The sequence below is a fragment of the Molothrus ater genome, chromosome 2 (genome assembly GCF_012460135.2).
Source record: "Molothrus ater isolate BHLD 08-10-18 breed brown headed cowbird chromosome 2, BPBGC_Mater_1.1, whole genome shotgun sequence".
NCBI lineage: Eukaryota > Metazoa > Chordata > Aves > Passeriformes > Icteridae > Molothrus > Molothrus ater.
Window position 1 is genome coordinate 87,322,087 of NC_050479.2, and position 24,197 is coordinate 87,346,283.

Below are 24,197 nucleotides of genomic sequence, written 5' to 3' on the forward strand. Positions count from 1 at the left end.
TTTCCACCTTAGAATTTGGGTGTGGACAAGGCTAAATGGACAGCCCACACCTGGATGTTCTTGAGATGGAGATTTTTTAGGATTTTGAGAGCTGAAGGTTCTCCCAGCTGGCTGTTCTCAGGGCAGTGAGATCCGAGAGTCTTTCGGTTTATGCTCACCAGAAAGGCAGAGTGAAAACTCTACCAATGCTTAGTGTCTATTTGTCTTACTGTTTGTTGGCCTTTCTCTTTTAAGGAAGAACTAACACAGAAAGCAGATTTTTAAACTGCTTCTGTAGAGTACCTAGTAAATGTATTTCTGCTTTTCAGGAGCAGGGAACATTGAACCTTGGGAACACCCCAAATAGCCTGACTGGATGAAATTTTTTCTCCACTGGAAGGACATAAGAAGCACATCTGTCTTGTAAGGAGAGCTTCACATGACTGAGCCACAACATGGTCATTCTCCACCTTCTTGGGGTCAGATTGGAGGTTATCACTTCTCAGTTCCAGGGTTTTGCCAAATGGCTGATAGTCCAGCAGTCACCTAATCTGGGTCATCAGTGACTGCAGTTGCTCAAATTCTGCTCATGTGCCATCTCAGAATACAGTAGGTACATTTGGATAATCTAAAACTGCTTCCTAAAAGGAATATTTGGGACTCTGGTGCTGGAGGGAGTGTTGAGGAGACAGCGAGTGTGCACGTGCTACTGAACATAGGTACAGCATGTGCATTGACCAGGTACTACCATACAGTGATGTATTTGCCAGGACAAAGAAATAGATTGGGTATCTGCCAGGGCACAAAAGTCAGTTCAATGCAGCTGACTGGGCAAGTGCTGTTCTAGTGCCTGGCTGTAAGGAAATACAGTAGTACTCTAGGGAATCTCCAGATATTCCTACACATACCTCAGAGCCCTAGTAGAGTCAGAGGAATGATGTGATGACCTTCTGAGGACCAATATCCTAATTAGTTTTATCTGCACTTTATCAGAGACAGGAGATACAGAACACAGACATATGCAAATAAAATAACATTTTAATCTCAATTGAGAGGTTCGACTACGTGATTCCCACCACAAATCTGTAGCCAGCCCTGCTTTCTTAAAATAGTCTGTGTAGGTTAAAATACTGTGTCTTCTGCTTCACCAGTCATCCCTCAGATTATTACTCTTGGTGCTTCCAACTTCCCATCTCTCTAGTGTAGGATATAAAGGGGGTTATCTGTCATGAGCTGAATGCTTGCAGTGTCCTGGGTGGGAGCTGCAGATTAATCAGACATTGGAGCAAAACCACCAGCTAAGCGGAGAGTGATGGATGTGCAGTGCCATAGCTTGTTCCTTCTACAGTGGTGATAGGAAGTCCTGCACTACAAGGTGCTGCTAAGGTTCTTGTCTGCTGAAGTCTGGCTTCTGTGAAGGGTTGAAGATGTGAGTTCCTCGCTAAAGGCACTTTCCAAGATTCTTTGCACCGATTGTCGTACCTTTGCCCTGAAGTCCCGTCCCACAAAAACATAAAGCAAGGGGTTGATGCAGCTGTTGGCATATGCAAGTGCTGTAGAGAGGTGATCCCACAGGATCAGTGACTCCATCAGTCTTGTTCGAAGGTGAGGTACAACAGAGAGCATCCCAACTACATGGTATGGAGCCCAGCAGATGAAGAATGCCGCTATCACGCACACAATTGTTTGCAGTGTCCTGTTGCGTGACTTGTGAAACTGATTTGCATGTGTTCTGAAAACAATGAGGGCATAGCAAACTGCCATTATGCCAAAGGGCAGCAAAAAGCCAAAGACAGCCCTAGTGATGTTTATTACTGCTGAGGCAAGGGGTACAGAATCATTACCTTCATTGATGTCTCCCCACAAGTAACTACCATTGTAGGTTGAGTAGTCCCATAACTCATTTACAGACACATTTACGGATACATTTACAGGATCATCTATGTAATCATCAACTCCAGAATTGTACCCACACTCTGTTTTGCCATCGTAAGTGCTTGTCTCACGGTAGTAGAAGACAGGGCAGCAGAAAAGAAAGGCCAGCATCCAAATGCCACTGCATATTAGCGATATAAATTTCACTGTTCGGTGGTTCTGACACCAGACAGGTTTCATCACCAGGAGGCACCGATCAATGCTGATGGCCACGAGTAGGAAGACACTAGCAAACATGGTGAAAATGATGACTGATGGAATGACTTTGCAGAGGAACCAGCCATAGGGCCAGTGTTCATGAAGGGCCAGGTGAACAATGAAAAATGGCAAGGTCAAGCAGCACATGATGTCAGCCACAGCAAGGTTTAGGAACCAGACAGTGTTCACAGACCTTTTCATTTTCAGACCAGCTACCCAGATCACCAACCCATTGCCTGGGATACCTATGATGAAAACGATGGTGAAGGTAGCAATGCAGACAATTGATTCTGATGCATAATATACAGCAGCCTGTTCCTGTGAACTGCTATTGCCCAGGACTTGAGGCATTCTGCAGCTGTAAAACAGAAAGGAAATCAGTAGCAATTCACATCCTTGGTTCTTGTTAGCCACGCAAGCGCAGGGCGGGGCTTTCCTCGGCGAGCGGCGGGGAGATTAGAAGGGGGCTCTAGGGAGCGCGGAGAATGGGAGCGGGCAAACAGGGGCGTGGCACGGCAGTTCGTGCAGGCAGGGTCGCAGGTGTCCTTCTGCTAGTGGGGTATGTTGTGGTTCTGTTGGTTAGGTTGGTTTGAGTTGTTTGGGGTTGGTTTTTTTTGGTTGGTTGGTTGGTTGGTTAGTTTTTTGTTAGTAATGGTTTTTACACGATCAAAAACTGCAGTTAGTAAAAGTGTGTTGCCAAATAGAACCCTCCAAAAAGGATCCGTCTATCCAGACCCCTTCCTGTGTGGAGTGTTTGAGCCTATCAGTGTCTCCAGAGCCACTGCAAAAGAAGCCTGCCTGCAGTGTGAACAGGTGAACGATCTCCTTTCGCTGGTGGCTGAGCTTAGGGAGGAAGTAGAAAGGATAAGGAGTATTAGGGAAAGTGAAAGGGAAATGGATTGGTGGAGTTCTGCCGTTCCATCCTTGAGGGAGGCCCACTGGGAGTCAGAGAACTCCCATGCCTCCCACTGTCAGGTAATAGGAGGACACCTGGTGCATAAAGGGGAATGGAAATGGGTTCCTACTCAGAGAGGTAATGATAAAAATTCCTCCCGACCCCTATCCCTTAGACAGGTACCACTTCAGAATAGATACGAGGCCCTGGATCTAGAGGGTCAGTCAGAGGATATAGAAGAAAATTATCTGCCCAGTGAGCTTTCCAATTACACTTCATCTGTCAGAGTGGTCACCACCTGTAACATCAAAAAGAAAAGGATAGCTGTAGTGGGTGACTCCCTTCTGAGGGGAGCAGAGGGCCCCCTATGCCGACCAGACCCATCCCTCAGAAAGGAAGGAAGCTTGCTATTTAAACAGGGGGCTCTATACAGTTATGTCCTCCTGTCTCTATCATCCCTTTGATTTCCATCTGGTTCTTCTTAGTCTCCAAAGTGGAGCTCTCTATTCAGATAGCCATGCTGTCCCCAGGTGTGTTTCCTGGTTGACTTCCTGCTTCAGAAAGGCAAATCAGCATTTTTAGTTCCTCTTTCCTTTAAAATGAGCAATTTCTTCTGGCATAACTGGTGAAGTACATTTAAGTTAAGAAAACAATGTCTATGTTTCTGAAATAACCCTGCTTCACTTTCTGAACATTACAAATAGAACGGACAGGACATAAATTCTGTTGGCTAAGTGGTATTTTAGGGAAGTGCCAGTGACCACTTCCTTTTCTTACACGTGTTCCGAGCTGTCTGCAGGTTCCTTGGAAATCTTATCTTGACCAGGAGAAAGGCAAAACATTAATGGTTTAAGATTCTATGAAAGACAAGAAATGAATGTTTAAGAAGAACAGACAGATATTTACTTGTAGAAATAAAAATACAGAGTAATGTTTTTCAGCCATTTTAGATATCAGCTGTCTTACTGCAAAACAATGAAGCTGACCTACAGCATACTTAAGTGACATTTTAAAACTATGACCATAGTAGAGGAAAAATGTTAATTGCTCAATTATCCTGGACTTAGTAAATTTAGAGAGGAGAAGAAAACCAGCAAAGCTAAGATAGAATTGAGGAAAAAAAAACCACCCCTATCTTCATCCTTTAGGCATTAATAGAATTGTCTATAAAATTCTGCTAACTAAACCCTTGCTGAATTGATGAAGGCAGTTATATTACTGAAAGGTCCCAAAAAGTGTTACCAAAATGCAAGGAAACTGAATAGGGAAAAGGTGAATACAGCCTGCAGAAGCAACTGAGAAGACATAAATAAGACAACTGGCCCTTTTTTAACCTGTTATGCCAGTACTTAAATACCAGCCAGAGATTGTTGTATGCAGGAGAAAATATAAATATTATTTTTTAAAAATTCAAATCATCAATCTCACTCTTGCACAACATGCAGTCTGAAAGTGGAGTGATGCATAAGTGTTCAAACTGCTTCACTAAGAAGAAAATGAGATAAACAATTGTAACAAACATCGTCATTTATCAGGTTTTTGTAATATCTGCTAAGAGACTTGTAAGTGAAGGTGATCTGCAAGGAAAGCTATGAAAAACATTACTGGAAGGCTTAACTTAAAGCTGGAGGCTTAATTTAAAATTCTCCCAAGTTTGTTTCATTTCCTGTGGTCTTGCTGATCCATGTAGAAGCAACTTTTAGAGGGACAACTGGCGAATAGTGCCGCAAGAGTTGAACCCTGCTGCCTCCCCAGATAGCTACGGAAAATGGTGTGAAGAGGACAGGGAAACAAGGAATGCTGTAAAATAGTAATGCAAGTCCTACTCCAAAGTAAACTGATGAATCAATTAGAAGATACTGCCCACACTATATTTTCCAGAGTGCTAAAAGGGCCGCAGTGTGGTTTGAAAATGGAAGGGGAACTGGAGGAGGGAGAGCGGTTTTCAGGAGTAAAGAATAATAAATGGCAAGTAGATGAGGAAAGCAAAATTCTCCAGTTTATGATACCTACCTGAGTGAAGCAGCTATTTCAGTGTGTTGCAGCAAGTACCATCAGTCCTGTCTCTGGAAGTGACTGAAAAAACTCTCACATGACATTTTAGGAACTGCATTTTTATTTCCTGCATGCATCCTGTATTTGCCAAGTGTGTTCTTTCACCCTGATAAAATGACTCATTTGAATGTAATTTCAAGATCTGGATATCATCTGCTCATAAAATAAACAGTCAAACCACAGGAAGTTTCTCAAAACTGTCAAAATAAAATAGTGCTCAAAATAAATATTAATATATTTATAATCATAAACATATACTTTACTATATTCAGTAAGACAACTGAATGACATCTTGCCTGTTGACACAGTGTGACCTTTGCTGGAAGTAATTCTAAGTCCAAACCCTGCCATGTTGCTGTGAAATGCCTGATCTGTTATTGTCTTGTAGCCACTTCTATGTCTTACCAGGTCAGCACGTTCACCTAGCTAATCTCATTTCTAGGACTCTTACCAATCCAGATCAGCCTCTGTACCAGCTTGAGACAGTTTGCTTCATCAAATACAGAGCACTGTACTCATCAAACCATGACTGGTCATGACAAAAGGATTTTAATCTGCCTTTTACTTTTTAGAGTATTAAAAGTCTATTTTTTAAAAAGGAACTCGACTGAAAAAAAGTTAGAAGTGGTTAACTGAAATGGTGATTTGCACAAAATGTGGCAAGACAATAAAAATGGAAGATTTCCAGGGCAAGGCATTTCTAATGTTTAGCAAGGGGCTTCCCCCTCACCCTTCACAATTTGGGAACTCAAGACTGCTTAACAGAAATGACAAAGCCCAGACATACAAGAATCAGCCTCAGTATTTTGGTTTTGGTCTGGAAAATGAACTGTGACAGAGCAGACTTCTGCTCCTGAGCGTGTCTGTGAAAGACACAGATGCTGCCTCCAACACAAAACCAGAGAAAGGAAGACAGGCCAAGGCTGAGCTGTACCCACAAAGATAGACAGACAGGCTGTCAGCAGCCTGCCAGGAAAATTCCTGTAGCTTCATCTTATTCTCAGCTGCCATCCTGCCAGGGGGACTCCTCGGGCGCAGACAGGCAGTGCTGATGGGAGCTCACTCCTATGGGCTCCTCTTGGCTGAGGGACACAGAGCTGGGTCACCACCACGGGACCTGCCAGTCAAGCCCTGCTTTGCAGGGAGGTCCTTAACCAGTTCTATCCTCTAGGTTAAATGTTCTATTTCAAGATTTCAACCTCTGATGAATCCTTTAAAAAAAAAAATAAATAAGTAAAAATTTAAACCTTGGGGGTTATTGGCAGTGCTTTGTATTTTTTTGGTCCAGAGATGCTGAAGACTGTTATGTTCTCTGCTGGCTAAATCTCAATGGAATTGAATGAGAGATGTATTCCTGGCGTTCTGGTGCTGTTTGTGAGTCTTTCCTCACATGCCTTATAATAGTTGGCCCTTTGCCACTCCCTCATCCGAGATGCTCTCCTCCTGGAGGGACCGTAGGAGGGCTGTGGCACACTGAATGACAGCACTGTGAAGAGGGAGGTGAAACTTAATACTGCTAATTGTGAATCACTGAACTTGGAAAAGCAGCCCTAACTATGCACACGGAGGGGTGTGCTCCCAGTAAGTTATTAGTGCTCAATGAAAAAATTTAGCAGTCACTGCAGGAAGTTCTAATGAAAAATTAAGTCAATGAGCAACTCTATCCAAAAGGTAAATGTAAGTTTCTTCTTGAATTCTGAATGCTGTACTGGTCCTTGATCTTAAAAAGTTCTAGAACAAGATAAAACATAAAGAATGGTGACTAGACAGCCATGGCTGGGAATGGCTCTGTCTGCATTAACTAATGCTATTTTCCTACTGGGAAAACAAGCAAATAAACAAACAAAACAACCCACCCCCGAACCAAAAACAAACACCCCAAAAACCAAACAAAAAACCTCAAAACCCCAAACAAACAAAAAACCCAAAACAAAATGAAAAAACCAACAAAACAAAAAGCCAAAAAAACCCACAAAACCCTAAACAAAAACCAAAAAAGCAAACCAAAACAAACAAAATACCAAACGAAAACCTCAAATTTAGTGATGTTTCAGTGATTATTTTTGCCTCATCACCTCCAGGGATGATGACTCCACCACTCCCCCTAGGCAGCCCATTCCAATGCTTGACATGGAATGCTCAGACATGGCTGTGAAAAACGCCAATCACTTGTTTTTAAAATTTTAAAAGTTTAATAGTAATAAAATGGTTATAAAAATAGTAATATATTTAGAGTAATAATAATTTGGACAATTTGAAATTAGGATAATATGAGACAATAAGAGATAAAAAGTTATGGACATCTGGGTACCTTTTTCTGGGCAGCATAAGCCTGAGAAAGGATACCCGTTAAGAGAGGATTAACCCTTAAAAACAATAGCCTGTTGCATATTCATACATCTCATACATGATGCATAAATTCCATTCAAACACAGGATTCTGTCTGGTCATCGTCAGCTTCTTCCTCTTAATCCTAACAGCATCTTCAAGCCTGAGCAAGGCAGGAAGAAGTTCATTTCTTCTGGTAAGAGAGCAATAAATTCTTTTTCTCTGAAAGATTTCGGTGTCCTGTGACTGCTACCTGGTGCAGTACCTCATTCCTTTCTTAAAAAAATATCTCACATTCATGGTTTCTATTTTATTATTATGTTATAACCTAAACTATATTTAACACAGTACTTAAAAAATTATTACAGCTTTCTAACATAACACATGTAATATTCATTTTAATATTTGAGAAAAGCCAATCATAAAATATGCATTTCTCACATGGCTCTATGTAATTTTTAAACTTCTCTTATGTAATTTTAACTTCTCTATATAATTTTAACTTCTCCACTTTTCAGAGTAAACACTGGTACTTTTTGAGACTCAGTCACAGGACGCTGCACAGCACTAAACTTCAACACCAGTCTCCTCTGAGAAGCCACCATTAAAAGAGTGATTTAAATGTTGCCAGCCTTATCATTATTGACAAATAAACTAGTATCTACACCCTTTTTGGGGGAAGACCCACTCCTGAAACTAAGCTTTGCAAAGCTGCCATTTCCATCACTTCCAGCAGCAAACCCTGTCGTGCTCTGCGCCGCGTTTCCTTTTTGGCTTGCTCTATTACCAAAAGGCCACCTAATCCCCGCACCACAGAAAGAACACTGGCACTGAGCAGCTCCGGGGGATGCAGACGAGCAGGTCAATACCGTGTGGCGGCACAACCAGCCGCGCTGCCCCCGCCATCCCGCCCAGCCCTTCCCGCTGCCCGGCACGCCAAGGCATGGCGCCCCTAACAAACATGGCCGCGCCAGCCCCCCCCCAAGATGGCGCCGGCTGCCGCTGCTGTGTCAGGGGCGGCTCCAAGATGGCGCCCTCCCGCCCCCGCTGCCAGCACCCAAGATGGCTCCATCCGCTTCACCGACGTGGCCCGCGTCTAGCGCGGCCGCGCCGGCGCCCCCAGGCGGTGTCTGCCCTCATCAAAGATGGCCGTGGGCAGCGCCGCTGGTCACTAGGCTCCTGCCGCTCGCTCCTCGCCGGGCTTCGCGGCCGACATGGCGGCGGCCGAGCTGGAGTACGAGTCCGTTCTCTGCGTGAAGCCCGATGTCAACGTCTACCGCATCCCGCCGCGCACCTCCAACCGCGGGTACAGGTGAGGGAGCGTGCGGCGCCCGGGGTCGCCCCGGCGAGTCCCGGCTTGCCTCGGGCCCTGCTGGCAGGGCAGCCGGGGGCTGAGCTGTGCCATGCCCGTGGCCCGGCCTCGTCCCTTGGGAAAGCCGTGTCCTGTGGCCGCGAGCGGGTCCGGCCATCCCCTGAGCCCCCTCCTGCCGAGCTCCGGAGGAGCCGCCGGCTGGAATTGCCTCTTGTGGCAGGTGGTCAGCCCCTGAAGGTAGGGGAGCCTCCGCTCCGCGCTGTGGGGGAGCAGGGGCTGCTCTGTTCATCAGGGGCAGGAGGCGAGGGGCAGCGTGGTGTTCCCGGCAGAGCTCACGGCTGCTCCCGGTTTGCTGGGATCCCTGGGATGGGACTGATGTGCTATAACGGCACGTTGGATTTGGCCTGGTGGCTCTAGCAGTGGCTGGGAGGAAAACAGGAGGAATTCGGGGTGATTTTTAATAAGAGGCTGCAGAACCAGCGGTTAGAAATGCCTTCTCTGGTCAGCCAGAAGAAGCAGAGTGTGACTTCGTAAGATGTGCCCACAGGCCTGCTGGAGGAGCGGGTTTGTGAACTCCCTGAACCTGACAGACTGTAGGCGGATGTTGTGCCTGGCCAAGGATGTTTGTTTCCAGTTATAAAATCCGGTAGATTTTACAGCACCAAGGCTGCCAGAGTTCAGGAAGCGTTTGGACAATGCTCTCAAGCACATGTTGTCATTTTTGGGGTGTCCTGTGCAGAGCCAGGAGCTGGATTCAGTGATCCTTGTGGGTTCAGAATATTCTGTGATGCTGTAGTGCTGTAGTTGGGTTTTTTCTCACTTTCCTTTCTCACTTTCCTTTTTTTTTTTTTTCCCTTCACAAGAGCCTGTGGCAGAGTGTGATGGGTCAGTCAAAATGTCTGTGTGTGTATTTTGCCTGGTGTAAGTCAGCTGCCTTTAGGCTATGAAGTACTCAGTGTTATTTTACAACCACAGGGTAGAATAATGGAGTGTCTTTTCAGCATGTTATGAATTAATTTTTGGGGTCTTCCCAATGCTCACAAGTCGCTTTTGTGGATCTCCTGTTCAAGTGAGTTTCTGTGCTTCTGTCTCCCCTTTTTTGCAAACTTATAAGGGTGAGGAATTGATGCTCTCTGGACTGTGTCTCTTTCCCTTTGCCCAGAGATGCCAGTCAGAGTCATGTGTCAGCTGGCAGCAGCAAGAGAGGAGCTGAGACCCCATGTCTTTTTGGGGGAGGGAAGTGGCATGAGGCACTGCAGGGCTTGAGGGTTTGGGGTCAGAGACTTCTGCTGAGGTGGCTGGGCAGAACTGGGGAGGTTGACTGTGGTCAGTGTTCAGCTGCTCTTCCTTTCAGGGCGTCTGACTGGAAACTGGACCATCCAGACTGGACAGGGCGGCTTCGTGTCACCTCCAAAGGCAAAACCGCTTACATAAAACTGGAGGATAAGGTTTCGGGTAAGGGAAAAGCTGTGCCCTCCAAGGCTGTGACTATGATTGTTGCCCCTAAGCCTGCCCAGAGCTGTGCATGGCAGCCCTGGCCACACTTTAGGAAGGGGTTACTTTTCTTAACACCTGATTCTTTGTCTGCAGGAGAACTTTTTGCCCAGGCTCCTATAGATCAATACCCTGGCATTGCAGTGGAGACTGTGGCAGATTCCAGCCGCTACTTTGTCATTCGAATTCAGGATGGGACCGGTGAGTTGGGGGCCAATGTAAGTGCCAAGTGCTAGGGGTGAAGGAGACCCAGATGGAGCTGAGAGTGTGCCAGGAGGATGAAAATGGTGTTGGGATGCTGAAAAGGCCAGGTGGTGTTCCTGAAGGGGTCTGAGGACAGGGTAAACAGAGGAAGTTCTCTACATTGCACAGAGCCCAGGGGCTGGGCTGGGCTGGAACATTTGGTTTGGTTTCCAAGCACGCCCCTGTGGGAAGAAGGGTGCATCCTGAAGGCTGGTGACAATGAACTGCTGTGAGCTGCTGGCATCCATCTGCAGGTGTGGCAGAGAGAGGTAGCACAGAGTGGTTTAGGACAAGCAGAGGGATTTGTGGCCCAGTTGCAGGGTACCTCCAGTGACTCCTCCTGTCTCCTTGCTAGGACGAAGTGCTTTTATAGGCATTGGCTTCACAGATCGGGGTGATGCTTTTGACTTCAACGTCTCTTTGCAGGATCACTTCAAGTGAGTTTTGCTTTTCTGGAATGCTATTTTTCCTCTGGCCTGTAGAACATGGTGGGTGGTGGTGCATGTTCATTTAGCACAGGTTTCCTTGGGGTGGCCCTGAAGCCCTGCTCTGGCAAGGGACACTTGTGTGTGCTGCGGGCGGTCATGCAAGCTGAGAGCCCTGCAGGTCAGATCTGTAAGTCTTAAGCTTAGGTCCTGTGATGCTCCAGGTGCCGTGTTAAACAGCTTCATGGGTTTGTGGTCGTCCCAGCTTTGTGCTGTGTGACACCAGGAGTAGGGAGGTAGCTGGTTTGACAAGGCAAAGTAGTTTGGTGGGATGGAGAGAGAAACCACACATTTTTCTAAAACACTGTTCCTTTTTGCCTCAGGATCTCATGTTTTACTCTCTTCTTTTTAGGTGGGTGAAGCAGGAGACTGAAATCTCCAAGGAGTCCCAGGAAGCTGACACACGTCCCAAATTAGACTTAGGGTTTAAGGAAGGGCAGACCATCAAACTAAACATTGGGGTAAGCAGACCAATTAACCCTGCTTCTTTGTCTGGATGTGCCAATGGAGACTCTTCTTTACACTTCCTTTTTTTTTTTAACGCAGAACATGACATCAAAGAAAGGAGGAGCAGCCAAGCCCCGTGTGTCTGGATCAGGGGGCCTAAGCCTGCTGCCACCCCCACCGGGAGGCAAAATTGCAGTTCCTCCCATACCTCCCCCTTCCTCCACAGCCATTGCCAACCATGTCACACCACCACCTGTGCAGAAATCCAGTAATGCAAGCAGTGCAGGTAAACCTTAGCACTGAGCCAGCAGTTTGTAACACACCAGCAGGTGCTGCTTCAGTAAACTGTGTTCAACCTAGTGCCAGCACTGCCCTCTGAGACATGGTGTGTCCCAAGGATTTTGGTCTCTTTGGCAGCTCCAGTGTCCCCAGTGCAAGAAGGATGTGGACCTGTTATACTGGGTCCAGAGGAAGGCCATGGGAATGGTCAGAAGGCTGGACCAACTCTCCTGTGAAGAAAGACTGAGAGAGTTGGGGTTGCTTAGCCTGGAGAGGACAAGGCTCTGGGGAGATGTTTCACTATGTAAAGAGAGCTTGTAAGAAAGATGGAGAAAGACTTCTTACCAGGGCTTGTAGTGACAGGGCAAAGGGTAGAGGCTTAAACTGAAAGAGGATAGATTTAGATTGGATATAAAGAAGAAATTTTTACCATGAGAGTGGTGAAGCCCTGGAACAGGTTGCCCAGAGAAGGAATGGATACCCCTTCATTAGAAGTGTTCAAGACCAGATTGAATGGGACTTTGAGTAACCTGATTTAGTGCAAGATGTCCCCGCTCAAGTCATGGCAGTGGGACTAGATTAGATGATCTTTGGAGGTCCTTCCAACTTATATCATCCTGTGATAGTGTAACAAAGAGGTTGCTGCAGTCTTCTGGAGGCTGTGTTAGAAGTGTGACCCTGCAGAGGTGTCTGGAGAGCTGATGATCCCTTTGTGAAGGCAGAGACTTCAGCAGTGCTGTCCACGGGTTTGAGTGAGAGTATAACATTAACTTCTGAGTAGGGCTCATGTGGTCCCAGTGTGTGGTTTGCACTGTTAAGGTGGTGCCTGTTTGGCAGCTGTTGTGATTGCTGAGCTTGGGTTGAGTCTGAGCCTTATGTCTGCTGGGAGAGGTAATAAGGGACAGATGTGTCAGGTGGTGTGCTGAGTGGAGACTGAATAGTTCCTGAAGACAATGTACCCTTGCTGGAGGTACAGTGTCTGCTGGAGCTGTGCACATTCAGCAAAAGGAGATGCTGTTATAACAAGCCCCTCAAAAAGTCTGACTTCTGCAGGGAAAGCTGGAGTCCCTTCAAAGTTTTTCTGCCCTGCATCCAGGAGTTTGTTTGAGGTGACAGTTGAAATGCCTGTAGGATTTTCTGGATGAGCTGATGTATTTTTTTTCTCATTCTCTCTCTCTCTTGCCTTAGATATTCTTTTAGATTTAGATGCTCCTGCAGCTGCATCCAAGGCACCAGTATCTGCTACCACAGACCTCTGGGGAGACTTCAGCACTGCATCCAGGTAAACTGTGATAAATGGAACACAAGAAGGGTAGTGTCCTGATGGGTGTGGGAAGAACCAGAAGTTAAGAAGTCTTACTGCATCTGCTCATTTGATTTTCCTTTTTTTGTTTCAGTGCTGTTCCCAATCAGGCTCCTCAGCAGTCCAACTGGGTCCAGTTCTGAATGATCAAAGCAGTGGAATGGGACAAATTGATGACCTAGAGGCACCAAATGGGATCAGAGAGGGCACAAACCTCTCTAGTCTTCAATCAAATTGGGACAATCCTTCATTTTTAGATCAGATCTTCACTTAAACCTAGTATTTTTGATCCCACTGAACCTAAAGAGAACATACAGACTCCTCCCAAGATGGGCAAGGAGAAGAGAGGTAGCCTTATCCCTCTATCTACTTGCCATTACATGGTACATCCTAGCTCTTTTTTCCTGTCTTTCCATACAGGGAAAGCAAGAATCTTGAAGAAAGTGGGTACAGGAGGAGGCTGGGTAGGTGCCTCTGGGTTCCTTGTCCTTCAAATTTTCTCTGGCTAGGCTGTTGCTTCTTGTGGCTGCTTTCATTAGTGACTGCAGCCCCTGCAGCTTGTGGTGCTGAGGACAGCTGCATTTGGCTACACTTGCTAAATGGAACCTCTGAGGAGATAGGTCTTTTCTCAACACAAAACCCTCTTGGATTAATGACATCTGTGGTGAGGAGTGACTCTCCCCATGCACACACCACTCTTCCATCTTTGGTGCAATTCTTGGTAGTGCTGCATGTCCTTGTGATCCTGTGGGAGGAGTCATGCAGGTCCTTGAGTAGGCTGCTGCTGTAGCGCTGTAGTTCCAGGTGGACACCCTATCTCCTTGAGGCTCCTGGTTTGGATTGCAGCTTCACTGGAGGAACTTCTCTCATTTTAACTCCTTTCTCCCCTGGCAAAGGCCTCACTGTCACTGAGCTGTTTTAACTGGAAATAGCTTTAAGGGAAAAAAAAAAAGCCTGTTTTTACAATTTGGTAGTTACTTGCACTAGATGACAACCAGGTGATTCCCACCACTCAGCATTTCATGTTCCTGCATCGCTATCCTGAGCCCTGGCCTTGTGTTGTGACTTGGCACTGTGTTTCAAGTATTACATATCTACAATAAGAATTATGGTGGGACAGTAGATTATTCTCTGATGAAGGGACAGTCTCCTTCCCCTTTTTAACTCACTCATTTGAGCAAGAAATGTATAGTAGGCTCAGTCCTGAGATCTGTGGGAGCAAAATTCTCCCACCTCTGTTCCTTATGATGACTTTTCTTCTGAGTCCAGAAGAAAAGGGATGTGAGCTCATTATTGGAACTTATATTTTTATTTTTAATGTGTCCAAGCCCCCTCTATTTCCTGTGTGGTTAAGGGAGTTAGAAAGAGGTAAAAAGCCATGACTTCCTACTTTTTTCTTTGGGAGAGTTTCCTGAGGCAGTGTGGACACTACTTCAGCAGCTGTGGATGTGATCTGGGCTGTAAGTCTGTTGATGACTGTGGGCCAGCTCCCAGGGCAGGCTGGAAACGTCACACTGCTGAATCGCTACCCTTCATGCTGGCACAGAAGCCAAAACACTAGCTGGGAAGTTGGTCTCAGTAACTCTTGGCTGTACCCAGTTCCTGGAACACTAGGGCATTGGTGCTTTGCTGGAAGGCTTCTTCCTGTTTTGAACACTCAACACAGCAACACTTTTGTGTCTCTAGCACACCTTCACAAGGAAATGTTTCCCTTTGGGCAAAAAATTTATGGTGAGGCTTTTAAAAGAGTAGCTTTGCACCTTGTATTGGCAAAGGTCTTTTGTCATTTTTGTCTGGCTACAGTGAGGGCATTTTGGAGACAGTTCCACTTAAACCATCCCTTTGGGAAGCAACATTCTTGAAATAGCTCTAAAGCTGCTGCAGTTCCACTTGTGGAAGTGGGGACCAGACTGCTCTTGGATGTATTTTAAGTAGTCATTTAACCCTGATTCCCTGGTTCTCTTGGTGTTTCCCCCTGCCAGCCCTCCCCTGCCTTCATAGTCACTCCTGCAGTCTCACTGTACTTCAGCTCCTTCCCTCCTGAACTTGTAGATGGCAGTAGTCTACAAGCAACATCACAGACTCCTGGGTTGGCATTTTGTTTTCTTTGTCTTCTTTGCTCACATCCTTGTGAGGTCCTGTCATTTCAACTATGTATCAATTCCTCAACCAAGGAAGTTGGTGGCACCAATTAACAACTAACTAGGAGCCTCTTCTGTATTGTCTTAGTATTCTGGAGATAATATATTATGTATTTGAAAAGCTGAAGAAGCAAAAATTAAAGATATATGTATATAAAGCATAAGATGTACTGGTGCAAATGGTAATTAAACAAGTAATACTGGGGTAAAAAATGTCATGAGTCTTCTAAGTTGTCAAATTGTCTTTCCATTGGAAGCCTCTAGGTTGAAGGTCTTCATGTCTCCAGCAAGATCCTCACAGCCTACTTATCCTTCTGCATATCTGTTGTGGCCTGCAGACTGAACAAGAGCAACTTCAGGAGTGATGGGTTCAGGCTCTGTCTGGGCAAAGAGGTAGGAGTGTGGAAAAAGGACACAAAAATGACACAGCTGTTCCACATAAGGCAAAAAAACTCACACACTCACAGTATCAAACACAAAGCAACGACGTGGAAACAGGCCTGAGTGTAGGTTCCTGTGGGCCTTGGTAAGTGTGTGGATAAAGCATGCAAGTGAGAAGACAGCTGCCCTGATATTTAGCATCTCAGACATTAAAGGCTTCTACAGCCTGCAGGTATTTTCAGTAATTATTTCTGTGCTGGTAGATGGGAAACAGCCTGTGCATACTAGAGATGGTCAAGGTGAGCCAAGTGGGCCCTTTGTTAGGGGCAGCAAGGACAGGCTGTCTGGAAAGAGAGGAAGCAGGAAGATGGGTCACAGCAGGGCAGGCAGGGGCAGTGGCCTCACCAGCGGAGGAGCAGTTCTGAAGTACCTGAGCACAAAGATCAGAGCAGGTCAGAATGAGGATTTAGATAGCAGGGGACATGGCCAGGCATGGCTGTGCTAGCTCAGGCAGGGTCCAAGGGTCCACTTAGCTGATAGATAAGGCCTACGTTGCTGAGGTTTCTGCAAGCCAAACACCTCTATCACTTAAGCTGGACCTGAGTCCAGCCAATCCCCCAGGAGGTGAATATGTTCAGGGCCCTGACATTGTTCTATCAAGCCTGCTTGCAGCCATCTTGCACAGCATACTTGCTCCATGTTCCTCTGCCAGAGAGCAAAGCTGTGTATATGGCTGTGTTGGAAGTACACAGCCTGGGTAAAGATAAGAAATCTTAACCTATGAAGTCAGCTGTTTGAATTGTCAAGCATTCTAGTATCTGTAGTGGCTGGGAAAAAAAGACATTTTTTCAGCTCTAGGACCAAAGCTTTTACCTTATTTTCATAAATAGGATGGGTATGTTGTATAGGTCCTGGCAGGGACAAGATGTAGCATTTTACCCATAAGCTATGGTAGAGCTTCTCAGACCTTTCAGTAGGTACTTGCAGCAGAAAGAGTTGAGGAGCCTAAAAGGGTCTTTCTCCAGAGCAGGAGAATTTTCAGATGAAGTTCACCTAAGGGAAGTGCTGGGATATATTCCTGTTTGTGCCTAAAGAAGCACAGAAGACTGGGAAACAGTTCATGGAGGAGAGCTTAGTCATGTGTGGAGATCTTCCCAGGCCCCATGCCTTTCCTCACAGCAAGACCTGCTAGAATGCACAGCTTGCTGAGTCCTGTGCAAGTTTTCCCTTTCTTCCAATTGGGAGACAGTCTGTAGCACATAGAAAGAATCAGGAAACAAGTGTCAAAGGGAAGATCCCAGTTGTCTGGTTTTTGGTTGTCAATACTTCTGTGGGAGCTGTAGTTGAGGTGGGATGTGCGTAATTTCCCTGCCCCTTCTCCCATTAATTATCTTCTGTGTTCTGTGACTTTGTGTCTCAGAGCCATGCAGCAACTGTTCTTACCACAGCCACACAGACACAAACCTGCCAGATTTCACAAAGCCTTGATGCTGTGTTTGGACTCCTGAAGAAATGGAGAAGAAGGGCTGCACATTGGAGGAAATCAAACAAAAACCAAACAGGAAACCAAAACCCCCAAAGTCTTCCTGAGCTTTGATAATGAGATAAAAGGATCTGAATCTGAACTCACCCTCTAAATCAGCATAAACCTACAAGGTTCTAGGAGGAAGAACAACGGGACTGTTCATGTATATAAGCAGAGCACTGTGGCCCATTACAATGTGGTTAACACACATTGTAATGCCTCCAGGTCTAGGTGGTCTGATGAGTGCTCATTACATTATGTGAACAATAGACTCTCACTCTGGAGACTGTTACTGGTCTTTTTCTTCCAAGACAATAGTTCTGTCCATGCTAATAGTCAGGGAAAGCACATTGCAGGATGACAGCTTAATTTTGCCACCTGCCCTTTCCTATAGCTGTATGTCCCCATCCAGAGCTGGGGCTATGATGGACATTCCTTGTAGCTGAGCAGAGGAAGATCAGCCAGCAACAGCTGGGTTGTGTAGTGACTCCTGACCAGAGCTATGATTTCCAGTCACTGCTGGGATCCTGGGGTGCACTTCTTGCATCACTTGTGTTTGGGGCAGGCCAGGCAGGTAACTTGCAATGAATGGCCTGCTGTCCCTTTTCTTTCCCAGGCATTGTAGGATGGCAGCTCCTGCATGTTGAGGTAGAGGTAGAGGCAGCTTTCAAGCCCTGAAGCAGTTTGGAGAGACATTCCCTAAAGGAGGGAGCCGCCTGTAACTTGCAGCCTTTGTGTGGAGCCCTGTGTGTTCGGCACGTACAGAGGTGTGGCGCTCCCTGCCCTCCCGAGCCTGGCTGGGCAGGTGCCAGCCGCGAGCAGGGGCCGAGTTCAGTCTCAGCCGTGGCCGTGTGCTGCCATCTGCTGCCGGATCCCTTTCTTGCGGGCTTTCCCACAATCCCTGGGCTCCATCTCCAGGGGCTGGCTGGGCTCCCAGCCGTCGAGAGGATGGCAGGTGGGATACAAGCAGACATCACCTGAGACCTGGCTAGCACTGCTGGGGTGCTCTCTGAAAAGAAATGGCAGCTGGTGATTTGTAGTTTGATGGATTAGCAGTGATGGGCTGGTGCTTCCAAATGTAGCCGTGTCCTGCTATTCTACTGCCCTCTGTGCTTCAGTGCCCTCCTGCACAAACTCGGTAATGTAGGGCTTGGAGCTGAGCTGTGCCAGGGCAGGCATACATCCCCTCTTGTGGTCAGTGTGCATACAGGTATGGATGTCTGTTGTCTTTGAAAAAACTAGGAGAAGTTCCATTCCTTTGGGCCTAACTTTAAAGGGGTGGCTAAGCACTTGTTCATGAGCCCCTGTTTATGGTGTTAAGCAAACCGTTCAAAGATGTGTGAGATGCTCTGCTGGTAGTGCTACACAAATCATCATTTTGATTAGCTGTCAGGGACAAGGAGCTGGATTCAAGTGAGAGGGAAGTGATAGGAGAGCATTTTCTTTGGAGAATATATGCTAGTGGGTCAGCTGTATGTCTGGCCCAGAGTTAGGGGCTGCTGTCACCAGTACCTAAACCTGAAGTCCATACCATGGGTACATGTACAAAGTGAGCTTGAAAATCATTCTTTTTTTGGTAGAAAAGCAGGAAAAGCCCTTAAGTGATACATCCCATACAGAAACAGGGTTACTGTAGGCAGATAACCTGTCCTGGGTACCCTGGTCTAGCTCCAAAAGTAATCCTGATTTGAGCAAGGTTTGAACAAGATACCTCCAGTCTGAAGTATTTCCTAGCACAACTTCTGTGCTCAGCTTGCTGTAGTGGGACCCATGCTGGGCCAGCAATGTGGTGAGATGTCTGACATGGGGGGTTGCTCAGTGAAGAGGAGCATGAGATCTGACAGTGATCCTTCACCTCAGAGACTCTGTGAAGACCAGGATGGTGTGTGCTGAGCCTGTCCTGTCCAGTCTTAAAATGCTAAATAGGCAAATAACTGTGATCTGGAGGCAGAGTCGAAGACACATTGAGGAGCACTTTGCCCTCTTTGTCAGTCCCAGCCAGCAGGGAGTCAGCAGCAGGGGCCCTTTGGCCTCTGGATCAGTGCCAGCTCTGTGCTGGAGGCTGGCACCCTAGAGTGCCATTTGGCCGCCCTTTGCTTCCCTGTGCTGACTTCAGTGTCCTGGCATGTTAAGTGTGTGACACAGGCACCTGGAGTGTGTGCTCTTCAAAAAACAAAAATTGTCTTTTCCCCTCTGATGGTGTTGGCATCTGTGTCATGAGGAGGTTCCTGCATATGGTTGAACCCTAAAGCTTGGGGCCTTCCTGCTTGGCATTAAAACTTTCCCATCATGTTTAATTGATGAGGTGCCAAGAGTGTTTGGTTGAGCTGACTGTACTCCCTGGATTTAGTTCAGTTTTCTATGGCTGTTACCAGATGGCCTTTGCTTTGTCCCATCCTGACTGGACATCTGGAGGCAGGTGATGTCCCATCACCCCGCTGCTGGCCATCACAAGTTGGGCTGGGAGGCTGCAAATGGCCTGCAGGGCCACTTTGGCTACAGGGTAAGGGGCAGCACAGGCCACTTGCAATCTTCCTGGTAAATCCACCCTTGAGGATAGGAGGGGGTGAGGGAGTTCTGCAGGGCCAGGGAGGTTTGTGCTGCTATTCCAGTAGCACCTGCTGGGACAGCCTAACCAGTACAGCTCACCCCAGAACCTCCCTATTGAGAATGTTTTTTACTGCCTTCCACTTACATGCATGCAGAGGATGTGGAGGGAAACAGTTTAAGTTCCAATAAGAGTGACCCTAAGGTGGAACTCACAGCATGAGTCTGGGTGAACTTATGTGACAGCTCCATACTTGCTTGGTGACTGTGGTTGTTTTCCATTTTTTTGCTTTTCTTTCCAGTCCCCCCATTCCCCCTTCAAGAGAGGGAGATCACATGCATTCACCTCACTGGGCAGAGAGTAGCCAAACAGAATTCAAGGCTGTGGAGATCTGTGCAATCCTTAGAACTGGAAATGAAGCATGAAGAATTGCTTCTGTGGAGAGGTGTTATGTGGCCACAACTTGTGCATGTGAATTCCGCATGCCCACTCTAAGAAGATAAACTTCACAGCCCCACCTCTGAAAACAGGCCACTGGGGTCTGAGCAGGACTTGGATCTGGCCCAGGTTTGAAGTCAGATATGATGCTGTGGCAAGCAATTGCAGTATCTGGTTCTGATCTCCAACATAGCCTTGAGACTTATGACTCCAATCCAAAAGAGGAAGGAGACAAAAGTGCAATGTTCCAGTAATGGCATAAAACAAAGCTCTGAGGTAATTTCATCTGAATGTGCCCTCTGTTGGCTTTGATTTGGTAATCCGTTAATTGGGGAAAATAAATAAATAAAACATATTTTTGCTCTTCTGAAGAAAATCCTCTGTTAATGCTACATGTAAAGAGGCAGATTGGGGCTTCTTGTCTCTTTGAAGATTCTCTGGATCATGTTCTTCCTTCTCTTATTCCTTCCCTTACACCTGAGGGATTTTGGTAACCTGTCATCACGCTAGGGTGGGCACATGACTTTCCCTTCGTAATTCAACTGAGTTTGAGCTCCCTCAGCTCAGGTAACTTTGGAACATGATCTCTTCTGCTTGAAATCCTCAGCACTTACTAAAATTTGGCAGAGATATGGCCAGGGGAGAAATGTTCAAGCTGTTTTGGGGAGGAACATTTCTTTTTATCACTCCTACTTTTGTTCCCCTGTGTTGTGCATGGTACTGTAACCATAGCATTGTCTTTCTGCCGGCTCAGGCCTGCCTGTGGTGAGGTGCTGCCACCTGCCAGAAACTTGTGTGGTTTTACAGTGCTACCTTCTGTTTCATCCATCCCACTTATTGCTCTCACTCCCCTTTCCCACTGTCCATTCAGTACTTCCCTTTTTCCTCTTCATCCCTGGATGCTCAAATGTCTTTTTCCTGTGCTTTCACAGCTCCATAGAAGCCATTTTTTTCCTTGGTCTCTTAGCAACCTGTATGGAACCCTGGTTCACCTTCTATGATTAGAGGGTTTGACTGGAGGTCTCTTCTCCCTGCAGCTCTGGCCTGTGTCAGCCTTGGCTGAGAAGGGCTTAGGGTGCCTTTCTCTCAGATCCCAGGAGGCCACTCTGCTCCCACACTGTCCTCTGGAGCAGTATGAACTGCAGCATCCTACCCCTCCCCTCCCTCCCTAACCAGTTCCATGCAGCAGGGTACACAATGGGATCACCTATTGCTAGACTTTCTCTAACCACTCAAATCCCTCAGGAGCTCTCAAGGAGCTCTGGCTGCCTGAATTCCTTTGATTTGTTATTTGACATCCCTTATTTTACTGCTCAGTGTCAGGCCTTGGGTCCTCATTCTCTGTGTTCCAGTGCATTTTTATGCTCTTCCCTTGGCTGCTCTGCTCCATAGCCTTAATCCCTGAAAAGGAGCAAGGTGATGTGGAGAGGGAGGACCAAGAAGGTGGCATATATTCACTTCTGGTGCTCTTCTCACCCAGGTGCAGGGATATAAAGCATGGATTTGGTTTAGGCTTTTATCTAAGTGAATTGGAAGTCTGTGCTAGCTACAGGTGCCATAAGAGTAGGTGATGCCAAGACTGTAGGCAAAGACCCACAACAGGCAGGATTTCTTTACAAGAGTTATATTGACTCTCCTCAAAGTCCATCACACTTACACACATGTCTATCCATTAATTCTTTTGTTATATTAACCTGACCACTGGAGATGTCAAACCTTTAACTTCCTAAATCTCCCTGAGACTTCTCCCCTTCTCCTTCTTTGATATGTTCCCTCCCAGTCTGAGATTTGCTGATAAAAAGATAGTTTAAGGCAAAAGGTGACCCCTGATATTAGCAACTGTTTCACCTTTGAATTTCCTGAGTATCCCTGGGACCATCTTGCCCAGGCCTGCTAATTGCATGCATTTTGTACAATCAATATTTTATTTTGGACAGATCCTTTGATTTAGTCCTCCACAAACCAGGGTTCTTGTGTGTGAATTTCACCAATTTATTCCATTGTGACAAATAATTATTTTAGCTTTGTTTTGATGTGCTTGTTCTCTCTGACTGCTTATTTTATACCCTGCTCTTCACCTGCTCTCAAGGCAGTATATCAAATATAAAGGGTTTGAGGAAGTTCTGACACTTTTGCTTTGTTATGGTTTTGTACTTACTGGAGGTCACACTCATTTAAATTTTCCTCATTTAGCTGCAAGGTCAGCTTGTTGAAAAATGCATATTGATAATCCCTTTGGGAAATCATTTTAGTCATGTCACTTCATTTTGCCTTTTGTCAAATCTTCTAAAGAGGGTCTAGGTATTTGGGTGGCCAATGTGATGTCCCTGTGAAACCTCCATGTCACTTGTGATGACTCACAGCCTTCAGCTCAATTCTCTCAGCTGCCCCTCTGTGTTCAAACTGCTTTGTAAGAAGTGTGTCACTTCCCTGCAGCTTCCACCACAGCTGTGGCCAATTAAAAAATGGGATTTCTTTTGGAAGGTGTGGGGTCACAGCTTTAGGATTCCGGTCCTACTCTTTGCCTATAAATTTGAATTTAACTCCTCAGGTTCAGCTGGATTTTCAAAAGAAGTGTAAGGCATGTGCAATGGGACATGTGAGCAGTTTCCTCTGCTCACATGGACCTGTTGCTAAATTGGGTGATGCTGCCTGTGGGGTGAAAGGCTTGCAGGTACCACCTCATTCAAACTTCACTGACAGGCTGGGGAGAAAGAGCATTAGTGCCTCTGCTGCCTTCTCTTTGGGTCAGGGACAAAGGGTGGCCATGGAGCTTGCAGAGCAACCCGGAGCTGGAGCATGAGTGAGGAGGGAAAGCAGAACTGTGAGAATCCCAGAAAGGAGCTGGGGCTTGTGAGGCATGTGGGGGCTGAGAGCACAGGGGGCACTTGGCAGTGTGGGGTAGGGCTGAGCTGAAAGATCTGTGGGGAAACAGAGGTATTGTGGGAGGACAAGGGAGTGAGCAGAGCACAGGAAGAGGGGGAATGGAATTACTGAGGAAGAGCAGTGAGAATGGAAGGAAGCAAAGCATGCGTTTGGGGGGTTTTTAAGCAAGATTTTTTAAAAATTATTTTTTCAGCACCACAACTAACTGCAGGGTCCAGTTGTTTCTATCTCCCACTCATTTACATGCCAGCAGTGTATATGAAATTCCAAGGACAAAGTTTTCAGGAATATCATGTGATAGTTGTTACACCTTGGCTCAGTACTGCATCCTGTGGAAGTATGATTCAGGGTTGAATTTTGATAACAAGCAACAACTCTGATGGCTGGCAAAGAAGAATTGAGCTGTCTAGTGGTGTTTAAGTGCACTCTAATGTAATCTAATAAAAAGAGCAGCTGGAGCCTGAATTTGCATTTGAAATGCTTCGGCTGTGTTTGGAGATGTGTTTCAGTGGAAGAAGTGCATGAAGCTGCTCTGTAACTTCCTTCTCTGTCTGCTGGTTGTGTTTCCTGTTTCTTCACAGTGGAAATCTTGAAACCCTGCAAGGAAGTAAGCCTTTTTCCCATGAGACTGAGTCTGCTGAGGCTTGGTTGGGTGGGGACAGGGGCAAGTATGCAGAAGATTGCTCTGAATTCTCAAAAGAATTTTGAGGGCTTAATTAGATTTCAGCAGAGACTTAGGAAGGCTTAATTCCAGTGAGAGGGCCAAGACTGAAGACAAAGGATAGTGCTGGAAGGATGTTGGAAAGCGAAGCAGGCAGCATGCTTGCTTGAGGGACCAGGTTTCTCTCCTGTAGCTGTTCTTATTCTTGTGTGAAAGTCACCCTCTTTGCACACAATACCTAAAGGAGAAGTAAAGTTAGCTCAGGATACACAAGACACAAAAAGGATCCTTGGTAAAGACATCCAGTTACTGCCTCACTCTGCTTAGGGGCAGTTCTCCCTAAACTGTGTTCAGATTCCCTTTACCTTCTGCGACATTGTTCTTGTCTGTTGTCTGGTGCATGTTCTTTCTTCTACTGCCCTATCTCAGCTCCAACTCTGCTCTGGTTATGCTCTGTGCTCTCTGGATGTCCTGCGAGCATCTCATTCTGCTCTGCCTTAAGGCTAGCCAAACTAACCAGCTTCTTCCTTCTGGTTGTTTTGGAGACCTTGTTGTGGCTTTTTTCAGGCTTTTACAGGGGGCTTATAGGAAAGATGGAGAGAAACCTTTTAATGGAACTGGTAGTGGTAGGATAAGGGGTCATAGGTTTAAACTGAAAAAGCCA

General features: G+C 46.3%; 2 protein-coding genes across 2 annotated transcripts; one reads left to right on the forward strand and one right to left on the reverse strand.

The window, feature by feature from the left end:
- Positions 1 to 999: 999 nt before the first annotated feature.
- C3AR1 (complement C3a receptor 1) lies at positions 1,000 to 5,057 on the reverse strand. Its single transcript, XM_036378582.1, has 2 exons — positions 5,021 to 5,057; positions 1,000 to 2,470 (listed from the first exon to the last, which is right to left on the reverse strand). Exon 2 carries the CDS (start codon positions 2,461 to 2,463, stop codon positions 1,348 to 1,350), a length of 1,116 nt encoding a protein of 371 aa, XP_036234475.1. The 5' UTR covers positions 2,464 to 2,470; positions 5,021 to 5,057; the 3' UTR covers positions 1,000 to 1,347.
- Positions 5,058 to 8,534: 3,477 nt separating this feature from the next.
- NECAP1 (NECAP endocytosis associated 1) lies at positions 8,535 to 15,312 on the forward strand. The gene is made up of 8 exons (XM_036383935.2): positions 8,535 to 8,702; positions 10,057 to 10,157; positions 10,293 to 10,397; positions 10,795 to 10,876; positions 11,277 to 11,385; positions 11,471 to 11,657; positions 12,839 to 12,932; positions 13,048 to 15,312. The coding sequence occupies exons 1-8, from the start codon at positions 8,605 to 8,607 to the stop codon at positions 13,094 to 13,096; spliced, it is 825 nt and encodes a 274-aa protein (XP_036239828.1). The 5' UTR covers positions 8,535 to 8,604; the 3' UTR covers positions 13,097 to 15,312.
- The last annotated feature ends 8,885 nt before the right edge of the window (positions 15,313 to 24,197 follow it).

What these genes read in the sequence shown, in the direction of transcription:
- C3AR1 (XM_036378582.1), bottom strand. Translation starts at nt 2,463, where the DNA reads ATGCCTCAAGTCCTGGGCAATAGCAGTTCACAGGAACAGGCTGCTGTA.
- NECAP1 (XM_036383935.2), top strand. Translation starts at nt 8,605, where the DNA reads ATGGCGGCGGCCGAGCTGGAGTACGAGTCCGTTCTCTGCGTGAAGCCC. An exon ending in ACTGGAGGATAAGGTTTCGG is followed by an intron (nt 10,158 to 10,292) that starts GTAAGGGAAAAG and finishes CTTTGTCTGCAG; the next exon opens with GAGAACTTTTTGCCCAGGCT. An exon ending in TCTTTGCAGGATCACTTCAA is followed by an intron (nt 10,877 to 11,276) that starts GTGAGTTTTGCT and finishes TCTTCTTTTTAG; the next exon opens with GTGGGTGAAGCAGGAGACTG.